This window comes from Festucalex cinctus, unplaced genomic scaffold (genome assembly GCF_051991245.1).
Source record: "Festucalex cinctus isolate MCC-2025b unplaced genomic scaffold, RoL_Fcin_1.0 HiC_scaffold_126, whole genome shotgun sequence".
NCBI lineage: Eukaryota > Metazoa > Chordata > Actinopteri > Syngnathiformes > Syngnathidae > Festucalex > Festucalex cinctus.
Window position 1 is genome coordinate 38,802 of NW_027520373.1, and position 14,407 is coordinate 53,208.

Below are 14,407 nucleotides of genomic sequence, written 5' to 3' on the forward strand. Positions count from 1 at the left end.
CGGTCTCCTCCTCTTGTCTCTGTGCACCTTGAGACTATAAATATTCTGTGTACCATCTTTTGTCAACTGTTCCTGCTGTGATATTATGGCTGCTTTTAATCAAGCAATCAATTGAAAGGTCTGCTAGCAGGCGGTGTTGCTTAATACCCAGACTGAAGGAGGGAAAATGTCTGTGTCGTCATAGTCTTTGCAAAATGTTTTGTTCCACTTTTGCATTGTTATATTAGAGTGTGATGGTTTTGGTGTTGTACCACTCATATGCAAACTACTGTGTAATCTTGCCTGTCAGTCACTTTTTGTGTGAACAGCCGCCTTGGCCCTGAATACCATATCCTATAAAGATACAGTTACTAATGCCTTTGACAGTTACTTTTGCCTCCAGGGGTGGGCTGACTGGTCAGTATTGATACAGTTTGACTGTGATAGAGCTAAAGGCATCTGGTTTTCATTCAAGCCATGTATTTCCCAACATTTTCTCAATTTTATTCTGTTGAGTGAAAGACTCATGGCAAATACATTGCAGAGAGAACCTGCCTCAAATTTGTCAATATTAGCTACATTACTAAGCAGATGTTTGTCCAGTATTGCAGACTTTGGCTTTTGCAGATGGTAAACTGGTTGAAGTAGCCTTGGAATATTAATAATTGTTTCCATGTGGTTTATTACTCAACCTGTTATAAAGAGGCTTCTATAAATGTCTGCTGGGTTCTTTAGCCCTCCCCTCAAAGCATTCGTCAAGAAAACATTCATTTTTACTGTCCTCTGGGAAACATTTTTGGTCTTATTATAATACCTGATCGTGGCTCAAAGGAGTCCAAGGAATGTTTCCCTGCAGCGCGTTTGAAGGATCCGACATCTTGCTGCAACGCGATTGTATCAAATTAAGCTTCTTAGTTAGCGCTGGCATGTGCATGATGGGATTGGTTGGATTCAGCATTTAGATTTTTTTTTTCTAAGAATCATAGATAACTCTGTGGTCAATTGTGTAGTTGTTCAATTACCGTAGTTTTTTTTTTTTTTTTTTTTTTTTTCAGTGATGATCCATTTATAGTTGATTGCAAATTGCAATGTCCATAGCATTCGGTCTAGTGAACCAAACAACTCATTTTGTGTCATGGCATCAGAATTTATATTTCTAGTTGTTGAAAAAAAACCTTTTATTTATTTATTTATTTATTTATTTATTTATTCATTTATTTTTTTCCGTTCCAGAACATATATACAGTATAGACCGAGCATGAAAGCCAATTAAACTTGGACTGAAACAAATGCAGGTACAATATAACCGGAAAAAGCCAGTAGTGAGCCTCAACATGAAATCAATCTTACAGAAAATAAATAATACATGGAACCAAGATGCAAAACAAGTGACTGACTGTTGGTTCTTTGGGATGGGATGATGGATAGACAAATAAACATATTGTTTGGCTTTGAGATTAGATGTAAGATATTGAACCATCTTTAGAAAAACACACAGTATTGAAGAGTGGAACTGGCTGATAGGAACAAGGTGAAATATTACACTGTATTCTGAAATGGTGTGATTGATCTCATTGGGGTGCTTACTGGGGTGTGTAATCTCCTTAGCAATTATTAAATGACGAAAAAAAAATAAGTCTGGTTGCATCTCAGTGCCATGGGACGCTATCCACAAAATGGCGTTTGCATTCTCATAGGAATACTCATTTCTGCTGCATCAGCAGCAAGCACAGAGGCCATGTCAACAGATTCAGGGAAGAGATATATGGGCAGACAGATAGTCAGGACAGTTTTTCCATGGTGGCAGAATCTTACAGTAGCCTCCCTAGCAAAAATCTCCGGTTACAGGTGTCCCATTTCACTACGTCAGGACAGCGGGCAAAACTGGCCGTCCTTGGTTATCTGCCCTTCATTCATTCACCTTTGTGTTTGCTAATCTTTTAATGGTTGTGTCCATTTGTCACCTTTTTCTCACTGTCACTTTTCTTTCTTTTCAATCTATGCTGTTTTCTCAACATTTTCTTTGCTTTACAAACCTTTTACAGCAAACCTTTTACAGCCTTTGACATGCAACAATATGGACCCTTTGACCCGCTTCCTTGCAAACCGGGTGTCAACAAATTCGGAACTGTAGAAGCACTCTAGCGCCTTGTAGTGGACAGGTGTAGGGTGACTTTTTAAAGAAACTAAAGCAGCCTGCAACACGTTCTGGTTTTATGTAAAGCAACATTTTAATGGACTGGTATAGAATTAAATATAAGCACATTAGCTTCCAAAGGAAATTCTTGGTCATTCGGGACCACTAAACAAAAGTACAGTGGGCACGGGATGCTATTACTAGGACCTATTTGTGTCCACTACATCTACTAGTTAAAAATAGTAAATATTTTATACCCTCTTCTTCTTGTCTTTCCCTAGACATGTCAGTCCAAGGTGTTTGATTTATCTGACGGGGTTTCCCAATACGCCTGGTTCCCATGTCACGACGCCCGCAAGAATCCCTGGGGATACCCAAACTACTGGCTCAAGGTAAAACCAGATGGATTTAACTTATCAGATGACATGGATGCAACATTTTCAGTCAATCAGGATTTGGACTCAGTGTTAGAAATAAAATACAGGTTATATGAAATAAAAATCTTTTTTTTTTTTTTTTTTTTGTAACCAGGCCCATTTTTCTCACCCAATGGTGGCTGCGGCGGTGATCATACACTTGGCAGCTGACGGGACGGGTTACATCGACCAGACTCAGTGTAACATCACTGTTCAGCTGGTGGACACCAAAGAAGGAATCCATAGTCTTGGCAAGAACCTTCATATACTTTTTCTTTGTCAATGTATCTGTTCATACATCAAATTTTACCGACATGGAATGGGGGTGCTGCTAGGATTTATACAGTATAAAAGGCACAGGTGGATACAGTAAATGAGATTGATTTGACCTTTTATGGTGGCTGTTATGCATCAATTTTCAGCATCTACCAATGAGATATTTGTCCATTCTGTGGAACTTCTTGTCTGCAGTTTGCCATAGCTCAACGTTATTTATTATGACGAGCATTACACATTTCCAAATGTAATAACAACTCACACTGCTATGAAAATATCCATCCAGCCATTTTTTATAGTGCCCATTATGTTTGGGGTGTGCTAAAGCTAGCTTATTCACAATGACTCAAAATCACAGGGGCACATATTGACAAATAATCATTGACACTCACGTTTCCATCTATTGACAATTCAGTGCCTTCTATTATCCTAACATTCATATTATCCACCGTGCTGGGCATTGAGATTGACAAATAAAAATATATTCCTATTTTCCAGGAAACCAAAACCAAAAAAAAAAAGGCTCTCTATCAAATCTATTCAAATGTAATATTTTCTTCTTGAAGACTGTTCAGATTGCATAGCATTAAACCAAGAAAAATCATGATTTGATCCTGATTGCGCAATTGGCAGTTTTAATGGCATGTTCAATCAGCACAAACGAACGTGTGTCTTTGATATGGGTTGAAAAATTAATCATTTTGTGTCAATTTCAGCTGTGAAAAATACCCGCACCTCTAATAAACATTCACTTTAACTCCCAATTTGGCCACGTTTTAAGTAATTGCTCGCTAAACTGTTGGCCTGTAATAAGTTGTGCCTTTGTAGGATCTCCTTAAACTTGTGTTTACATTGGATTCAGTAGAAATATCTGGATTTGGTCAATAAAATCCAAAGCTTTTCTTGGTCCTTGTTCACAGGCGAGTGGCGACTAAGCTGCCGTACGAACCCTTTGGTGATTCCAGTCAGTCACGACTTGTCGGTGGCATTCTACCACACCAAGGCCATCCTGGTCGTGTTCGCTTCCCGCCTGGTGGCCATCTCTGGCGTCGGCCTGCGCTCTTTCCAGTCCTTCGACCCCATCACCATCAGTGGTTGCCAGAGCAATGAGATTTACAACCCCACAGGTCAAAGGTGAGTAAGCAAAATGTGTCGACATATCGCAGGGAGTACAACCAATTTCATATTGTTAAACCTTTGCTATTGGTTACCACTGTTGATACCATAAAATTCTGTCTTAGTCTGACTAAAATTAGTAAATGTAATAAATGTGCTTATGCCAAATGATGGCGTGCCATACCACAAGAATCAGACATGCTTCATTTACTCCAACTCAATCCGAGACACAATTCCGCGAATGTGCTAAACATTGCCTGTGTTCACTGGGAAGTTTATTTATACGTCCCTGACGGACAAATTTCCTCTGACCAGAAATGATTCGATAAACTCCAAAAAGTCTAGCAAAGCAGATGTCTTGATTCCCCACAAAAACACAATACAGTGTAACTGGAATTGCCGGTCAAGGAGAACAAAATAAATTTTAAAAATATGGTATGTGTGTATGTATGTGTGTATATATATATATATATATATATATATATATATATATATATATATATATATATACACGTGTATATGTAAAATCACTATTTATGTCAACTGAACTTGGAGTTTATGCAACTAAATAATTAATGTGACGTGTTTATTTCCAAGTCTGAATTTTTTTTAAAAAAAGTAAATCTAAATTGTGTTTGGCCGTACCACCGAACTATCACATTCATAAAAAAAAAAAGAAAAAAAGAAGAAAAAAAAAAGGCAGAATTTATGCGCATGTATTTTTACGAATGAGAGTTTGTCAAATCAGCACATTTTGCATCCGTTTCAGATAAAAACCTAAATCCATTTCGATGTTTTGGCACATGACAAACACCACAAACATTTCTATCGCTGACCGCACACCTTCACGAACAATCAATCATCCTTTGTGATATATACTCACAGCATGTAGCGCTGCAAAAGCCTGTGTGTGTGTGTGTGTGTACTGTGTATGTGTGTATGCATCATCGGTGCGAACAGTCGCATGCGTGACAGCGGTGTGGCAATCGGGTAAACAACACGAGTTCCTTTGTGCGTGTGGTCAGATGTCATGCTATTTGTGGTAAGTGACTCGTCGCCCAAAAAGTTTCAAATCAAAACAGTACCGAAACTCGAAAAGGACAAATTTTACTGCAAAACCTCATTGGTGGTCCAATAAACAACCCCGAGGAATTACATCAATATTGTCGGTGGTGTTTGACTTTAATTTTAAGAGGCTGGCTGCATCATACATTGGCTTTCCACACACTTATTTGTTTTGTTTTGGGGTTTTTGAACGAAACAAGTAGTAACCGTATAGTTCAGAGATGTTGTTTACATATGGAAATTAAATGGTCAAATCAGTGGTGAGCCCATTCAAACTCTGATGCTAACAAGACCAGCAGCTATAAATTTATAAACAGATGAATCAGATTAATTGAAGAAAACCCGCTAAAAATAAAGTCTTGAGGTCGGCTCTTCTTTGGAAATAAGTATTGAGTAAAGCACCAAAATACCAAGAAAAAGCAAATGCACAGGCACAGAAGTTTGTTTACTTGATGCCCGCTGAACTGAGGTCACATGCAAACATGGTGAAAAGTGACTTTTGGAGCTTCATTTTGATCCAATTTGAAATTTTGTGAGCACAGACGCCAACCAACCATATTTGCCATCTCCGCCAAGTTCTCCCCCTTTTGTGTGCCTCCAACTCTGGTGCTGCCTCGCTCACACATTTCCTGTAAAATTCCAAAACACCACATCTCTGCACCTCGCGACCCCCCCTCCCCAAACCCGCCTTCCTCATCCACCTCCACTCTGAGTCGTTAACAACAGCAAAAGCTATTAAACGTCACTTTGAACACACTGTTCTCCCATTCAGTCTTTTCGTGCCAGTCTTTCGTTAAGTATTGTGTTGCACTTTTCATGAGGAAAAGCACAAGGGGAGGCTTAATATTGGGTAGTCAAAATTTACGACAGAAGAATTCCAAGTCGCAAAGAATATAAGGAACCTCCAATTTACATCCAAGACATAGTAGGGCTGGGTTGAAAAAAATCTAATAATCATATATAATCCATATTCCTTTTCTAGCGTGATATCGATTGATAAAACCATGAATCAATTATTTTAATCTCTTTTCTTTACCATAAATTAACAAGAAAATATAATTTTAAAGGCCACTTTTTTTGTATCTTACTGTTTTCTTGAAATTTACTAGTCGCATTAATTTAAAAATTTTTACATTTAGGAAATATGTGACTTAATGCATTTTATGACAATTCAGAATCTTTTTTTTATATTTACCATTATTGAATTAGAATAATGAAAACAATTATGCATTAACTGCTTTGTACGGTATATTGTTCATTTTTATTTTTATTTCTGCATTTTTTTCATCACCTTTACACCATATTCGTATGCCTTTTCTTAATTCACAAGTTTTTATGCTATTTATTTATTTGTGGTGTTCCCTCGTTTTCCACTGGGGTTAGATTCCAAAAAATACCCGCAATAAATGAAATCCGTGAAGTAGCTAGCTTTATGTTTTACATTTACTATAAATGTTTTAAGGCTCTAAAACTCCTCACCACACACTTCATACACTTTTCTCATCGAGGCATTTACTTTTTCCTCACATTTCTCTCTTGTTTAAACATTCTCAATGTTCAAACCTTCATAAATTTTATATAATGGGTATATTACTGTTAAAAAAAATACATGCAGAATTGCACTAAAGAAAAAAATCAGCGAAAAGTGAACAGCATTATAGCACTTTATGTATTTATTTATTTATTTATTTATTGAATTTCCATTGTTCAGCCAGGTAAGGCTTGGTAAATGAGAACATTGCCAACGTGGAGTTAAGGGTTCAGTGTTTTGCCCAAGGGTGCTGCGGCAGCAGAGTGCGGGAGCGGGATTCGAACCAATTGAGCTACAGCCGCTTGCATATTTCAGCATTTTATTTGGATGAAATCCATTATGAACAATAAATTGTTACGCGTATCAGTGGCGGGCTGGAGCCATCGGGCATGGGCGCGTACATGAAGTGCATATATGTACATCGGCAGCCCATAATTCAGGAGAAGGGAAAAAGCACTTAAAGAAGAAATATTAGGGCTACAAGCGAGGCTGTAAAACAGAAATGGACAAAGAGATAAAACTCAAGATTAAATTTCTGCAGCCCAACGCACACACTAACACTTTCTGTATGTAGGAAGAAAAAAATAAAAGTTGCCAGCTTGAGCGTGCAAGAATTCCATGAGCATGAAATGCCAACACAGTCCTTGTCCCTGTCACTCGTCATTCACACGTCACTCCACATTGTATCTTCACCCGCAACCTGCGCTCCCCCTCCTCCTCCTCATGCCAAATACGGGCCATCTTCTGTCTCCATGTGCTTTATCGATCCGATATGTAAAGCAGTCATTGATAGACGGATGCGGCCGCTGACATTTTGCAGTGTACGTTTGTAACTTTTCATTTCACCCTTTCACTTTCTCTCTTTTTACCCCCTCTGCTCGTTGGCAGTTGTGTACATTATTCGTGCGAAGCCATCGACTGCCAGGAGCCGTTGATCCGCAATGCAGAGCTCAAGTGCAGCAACGCCGGCCGCCACTTCTACAACGGCGACCGCTGCACCATCTCCTGCAACTCGGGATACGTCCTGCAGATCCACCAGGATGATGACATCATCAAGAGCCAGGTGAAGCACACGCGGGATGCGCGCGCCGATGCGATTGCACACACGATTGCAAACTTCAGCCAGAAGTGAGCATCTGCTTGCCTCTGCACTTATTCTGTCACCTGCCAGTGCCACAGCCAGTCCCCCCCCCCCCGGGGGTGGGTGAGGTAGGGGGAAGGGGATGACATCATCCAGGTAGACAAAGTGAGAGCTGGGGAGATGTCCACCCGGCGCCTCCTCTCGGCACACGTGAGCGAGAATGCTGCGCCATCACCTCAGACAGTCACTTTGTGTGGCTGTCGCTCCGCCGGGACCATGACATCATCGCATAGTCTGCTCCCCCTCCTCTCCCTCTTTGCCTCCCTCCCTCACTTGCTTGCTCCATCATTACACACAGACACACACACACAGTGAAGCCACTGTTAAAACGCGGAGATTTGCTACCGCGCCGGCACATACAAGCCACTTGCATGTAGGAACAGGAAATTGCACTCAATGTAAACAAGACACTCACACACAGATGCAGATACTTCACAAGTAAATAAACAGCAGAGAAGACACTACGTTGTAAAGTTTTTGGATTCGCTCCAAGCTGGCGTAAAGGCCAATATAAATGCTTTATCCCTCGGTGTGGCTCACACTGAAGCGAGACAATCTAATAAGAAACGAGATAAGAGAACAAAGTATCCGATATAGCTTTTATGCGCAGCCACACATGTATAATAATTAGAAAAGTGAGCAGACTTCCCCAGACTTTATTCAGGATTGTGTCCTTTGTAGCTGTCCCTGATGTGTCCTCTGCTCAGTAACCCCGGTCTGCACTGTACATGTGCATAAAGCGCCACATGGGAATAATTACCCGAGTGGAGTGTGGAGGTGCATTTACATCCCCTTACACATCCACAAACACAATAGTTCCCCATTGAGTCTGAGAGCGTGGTTAATTGCATCAGGTTTTGATTGACGGCGCACTTTGTGGCTATTCATCAATGTCAATTCATTTAGTGCTGAATTATGCTTTTGCGGAGTGGCAGCGGCCACACAGGTATGCGGAGGGAGAGTGGAGGGGAGGGACAGCGACAAATAGGGAAGACAGCGAGGTGTGCCCGGTATAATTTATACTAGAAAGTTATTTAAATAAGAAGTCTAAACTCAATCAGAGTTTTAAGCAGTGTTGGGCGAGACACCCCCTTAACTCTTTTACTGCCACACGTTATCGAAAAACAACCTCCAATGCCAGCGGATTTCGAGCACTTTAACTCATTTTTCGAAGCAGAGTATTGTGTTCTTTTGGTACATATACAACATGGGTACCACATGAAAGATCGCATTCCATTCTTTCATTCGAAAAAAAAGTATGTTTCTAGTAATCACCATTTGAAAATAGATAATTTGAGTGACATTGAGCGAAAATTGAAAAGAAAAGATACATTTTCTCCATAACAGTGTTTAGTGACGCTCCGTCAAATTAGGTTTAATGTTACAAAGGCAGGTGAACGAGCTTGTCTCCATGCACCTGTTGAGTAGATGCGCCTGTGGCTAAAGCCAAACTGTTTCAGGGTTTTGGATTCTCCAAACAAAATGTGAAACATCCATCCATCCATTTTCATGACCGCTTATTCCTCACAAGGGTCGCTGGGGGTGCTGGCGCCTATCTCAGCTGGCTCTGGGCAGTAGGTGGGAGACACCCTGGACTGGTTGCCAGCCAATTGCAGGGAAATGTGAAACACTTTCACCAATTCTAAAAAGTTAACTTTTCCTCAAATTCACAATAAATTTAAAAAGAAAAAAAATGGTCAAAATTGGGCATGATAATGGCTGTTGCTCATTCATAATTTGATCAATTGTGTGGAATTGATTGTTGATTAATGACGTCTCAAAGCAAGTGAGGCAAAATAGAGTGCAATTATTTGCTGAAACAGCAGAGGTGCTGTTGAGATTCTCAGCTAGTTTGCTATCTAAGGAAGGAGAACATGATGTCATCTAGTGGAAGTTAAGAGACATCCTCCACGCTAAGGCACAATTTTCTGCTCAATGAAACACTGGCGTGGAACATTCAGCGAGTCTCTCATCGCTAAAATAATAATAATAATAATAACGTTAGAAAAAAAACAACATCAATTGATCATGCATTTACCCTGTAGTGGATCGAGGAAATGTTTTTAAACGTCCAACTCAAATCAGGGTCACTTTTGGGACACTAAAATGGTTTGAATCATTTCAGGGATGATCCATGTTCCTCTTGACTCTCAAACTTGGCTACACATGTTCTTTAAGTAGGCAAACAGACAACCATGTGCCAAAAAACATCAACATAAATTTGCAAAATGATTTTTAAATGAGCCTTGTCCTGTCACTCAGGGCGCCTAAATCACTCTACTCAGCTCACATGTCGCCGATAATAGAGCTGATGCTGCAAAGTAGTTGTGCTGACAGAATGATGTTTATAATTACTCTATAGAATCTGGCGGGATTGGATGGGGGCAGGATGCGGGTTTTCCACGGCTGGGACGGCCGTGCACGTGTCGGAACGCCGGGTAAACATGCAGGAGATTTAAGACAAACACTGGGAAACGCCCATTTTTTTAAATCGCGATGTGAAAAGCAGGCTGAGTCATGAGCCATCGTTCCAGAAAAAGTCAAAGGAAGTTCAACAACATGGGCGTCAAACAGAATAAAATGCAAAATCCCAGATTTAATATATAGACTGTTAGTATCTCATGTTTCCGCCAATTGGCGAGCACCAATATGCTTGTGAAATTGTGTTCAAAAGGTAGTTTGTTCTTTTAATATTTTACTTTGTATTAGTTTGACTAGGAAGCCCCCTTTCAATTCATTTGGTCATTCTTAGACCAAATAAATTGTCATTTTGAGTGCTTTCCCATCATTTAAAACTCACCAACTTTTACAGGTGTGATTATCTAAGTCAAAATATATATTTGGTAAGAATTGCAGGCCTGAATAAAAAAAAAAAAAAAAGATTGTTTGAAGTGTCCATGTTAGGGTCTGTCAAAGAAAAGTTGACTAGGGGATTTTGCTCGATCGCTACCAAATTTGAACCACGTATACAAGACAGCTGGACAATGCAATGAAGTTTTAGTCATTGCATGTGGGCAGAGGATGGTGTGAAGGGTGATGACTTGCCATAGAACACTGGTACTTGGTTCTACAATTTCTCAACATGGCATTGCTGTATTTATAAACCAATGTTTTCCTAAAATGGAATCCATGGGCAGCAGATACAATGAAAACAGCAGAGGCCCCAGAATTGAACCATGTGGAACACCATAAGTTCTGTTATACATGTGAATTAATATTACACATTTTATTGAACACTTTCTTTTTTCTTTTTTGTCCAACATAATTAATGAGAAGGGATTACAGTAATAAAGAAATCACACGGCGTATCATCACAACAGTCGTCTACTGAGTGCACCAAATTGCTAGCAGCACAGTCCAAGTAATGTAGCGTGATCACCTGCAGCCAATGATGGCCAAGCGAGGCGTATCATCACAAATCATTTGAGTCGGGTGTGTATCTTGGACCTCTGTCGAACCCCTCAGACTGACTCACCAAAGCCCTGGAGATCAATCGAACTCAGGTTCACATAAGAACCACTGCCATATAATAAGAAATGTTAATGGTAGAGCTCGGAGGCAGTTTGTTTCGAAGCAGGCGTCACATTCAAGATTGAAGGACAAGAACCTGTCCTGGCGATTTTGTCTTATTGCCACAAAATTTAAACCATGTAATGTAATGTATATTAGTTGAGGGCCTGTTGACCTCTGTGCCTAGCTTTCTGCTATTATGCTTGTTTGACAATAATGTTTCAACATTATTTTTGCTTGTACCATCATTTGGTTTTATGATGCTGACAGTTTAGACTGTGGAACTTATTATTCAAAATATATTAATCTCAATGGGAAATATCTTTCTTTGAAAGTAAACCAAAAGTTTTCATGGAATGGATTGTGGTTGCCTTGTTGCTTAAGTTGAAAAGTTCAGCAGGCACAGCGTCTTATCTCCTTCCATTAGCCAGTTGTATCTTGGTGACAGTAAAAATGATCCAGGAACACCTTCTTCTCTGGAATTAGATTTTCTCTTTCCCCCATCCGTACATTTGTAGCTGTCTGTTTTTCATTTGCATCTCTTCAAGTGGTCAGGGAACACGGAGTACTGGCACCGCAACTGACTGATATCCACAGATTCTCATGTAGGCATTCCTTTTGGGCTCCATCGGCGTGTTGTAATACAGCACGGCGACTTGAAAGTGCTCGGCAAGCTGAATTATGACCGCGCCGTACGTGATCAAGGCAGCCCGCCTACGTATTAGTGTGACCAGAAGACCCTCTTAAGTCTCATTAAGGCGGCGGTGCATGGTGTCCACGCGTGACCCGTGGATGTGTGTGGCCATGCGAGGGGGCTCACTATAGGCTCCGTTCAGTCAAACGTCGATGGAATGTCCCAGAGGCCATTACATCCAATATAGAATAAAGGGCTCTTGGCAGCTACATTGACACTGACATTATTTTCGTGAAAGGGCATTTGGAGTAGGCAGTCAGTCAATTCGTCTGTAGGAAAACCTCTTCTACATGCTCTTGCTCATACATTACAGCATTCTCATCTGTCATAAAAACTGTAAAAAAAAAAAAAAAAAAAAGTTAACTTCTAAAGCACATATGATTTTTTTTTTTAAATGAAAGGCCAAAAACAAAGGTTCTTTCTATTATTTCTATATTTTAGTATTTATACTTTTTCTGAAATATTTACCAGTATATATTATTTGGTTTATTCTGAGTATAACATATATAACCGAAAAGCTTTAGCTTTAGCTATATAACCGAAAATAAAGATCAAACAATAATGTGTACAAAATCCGGCCAAGCTTTTCTGAATTATGTTGGATGGCTGAGTAGCTTCTGCCCTCTTCTAATTGTCCCTCCACGATAGAGTCCAAAGACTTTGACCCTTGTCAAAGCTCTCGCCAAATTGGACCACGCTAATTAAAAAGTGCAACTCTGGAAAACTTCACTACCTCAGCTCTGTGGCTACGTCACCCTTTCTCCCTTTCCAGTAAGTGAGAGTTTTTGCAAAGGGCTTCACTTTGGTTTTTTTTTTTTGGTTTTTTTTTTTAACGCTTGTAAAGCCAAAGCTAAAAATGAACCTTGAATTTAAACGCGCTAATTACCCCCTAAAAAAAAAAAAAAAAAAAAAAAAAAAAAAAAAAAAAAAGAGAAAGTGAGTTGCATGTTCCTCGTCATTAAACTCATTCACTGCCAGTCATTATAGAAAATTTTTACATTTCCAATACTCACGTGATATTACATTCAATAATTATATATAAACCGAATCTACCAAATAACAGAATAGACTCCCTACTTTTTGTCCCGTCCCGTTCTTTTATAATTGACAGCAGAAAAATGTAGGTTTGCCAAAATACAGCCATTTCTCCCATGGACTCTGAAACTGTGTTTATTTCCTATAAAATGGGGCAATGATGTCATCTACCGGTGGTTGGGCATCAGTAAAGTTGTTTCCAAGTTTGATATTTACAGTGGAGCATGGTCAGATTCGCCCCCATTTAGCACCGCTCTAAAAAATACAATTGACAAGTATACTTGTCAAAGGCAGTGAATGAGTTAACATTGCAATCTTTTACTTAGATCCCAAATAGTGTGCGCTAAATTGCATGTTCCCATACTTTTTAGCAGTGCAAATTTTATTACTTTTTAAGGAAATTATTGCATTATAGGGTGCTACAGGCTGCAAAACTAGTTAACATTTAAATCATTCCTAAGGCCAGCCAGACTTGCCGACTGTATGGTTTTGCCAACAAAAAGCCCCAACAGCTCGCATCCAGTGTTTACATTTTTTGCCACAATGAGTAAAATGACATTAAATGTGATGCTTTGATAATTTTGAGGATGCTAGCAACGCCATATAAGCTATGCTATGTTTGATTTAACTTTGATTTAACGTATTTTATAATATGTACCCATCCTGTCTCAGCAATGCGTTTAAATCTTGGGACAGTCCACCAGAAAAACTTCTCTGAGAGAGGCAAATTGACATGGCATGACTCCTTCTTGTGAATGGCTCCAAGTTCAAAGCCCTTAGATCGCAGGTCTCAAACTTCAGTCCTCGAGGGCCGCAGTCCTGCATGTTTTAGAGGTTTCTTTCCTCAAAACAAAGCTGAATCATATGATGAGGATCATTATCAGGTTCCTGCGGAGCTTGCTAATGAATCAGGTGTGTTTGAGGAGGGAAACCTCGAAAACATGCAGGACTGCGGCCCTCGAGGACTGGAGTTTGAGACATGTGCATTAGATCATGCAGCAGTTGCTAAACTGCATTGCTAAAGAGTCTAAATCATTTTTGTTGGACTGTCAAAAATTTTATTTCTCTGTACTACGCTGGCACCGCATTGCGCCTGATTTTCACCTGCCTCTCAGACACACTATCATGCTATAATTACATATACACAACAAGCAAAATGAACTACGCAGCAATTATGTACGTTTTGCTGACACAAGTTAGTACATCAGCTTCCACATCTGTTTGGCAAGTTTGCGTAAATCAGACAATCGGGCCCTAAGAGTTTTACAAGTAGGAATGTGACCAACCTCACTTGACCTCATTACAGCCAGCATGAAAGGTATTTGAAAATTGCCATTTTCGAAGCCCAGTTGCGATCAGGTTTGAAATGGCTCCCAGAGTGTATGAAACCGCTGCACTTGTGTTTCCATGTGTACAACACTTGCACATCTTTCCTGAGATGATTATTTTTTTTCTTCTTTCCTGAGACGATGACACAATAGTCCAATTCTCACGTGACTGTGCGCTA

The 14,407-nt window shown here is 39.8% G+C and overlaps 1 protein-coding gene across 1 annotated transcript in view; it reads left to right on the top strand.

The window, feature by feature from the left end:
- The window catches only part of LOC144011493 (pappalysin-1-like), an 84,946-nt gene that overhangs the window by 38,488 nt on the left and 32,051 nt on the right, over positions 1–14,407 (top strand). Inside the window, exons 11-14 of the mRNA XM_077511597.1 lie at positions 2,398–2,508; positions 2,648–2,783; positions 3,729–3,942; positions 7,409–7,583. Coding sequence (XP_077367723.1) covers positions 2,398–2,508; positions 2,648–2,783; positions 3,729–3,942; positions 7,409–7,583 — 636 coding nt within the window. The remainder of the gene's footprint in view (positions 1–2,397; positions 2,509–2,647; positions 2,784–3,728; positions 3,943–7,408; positions 7,584–14,407) is intronic.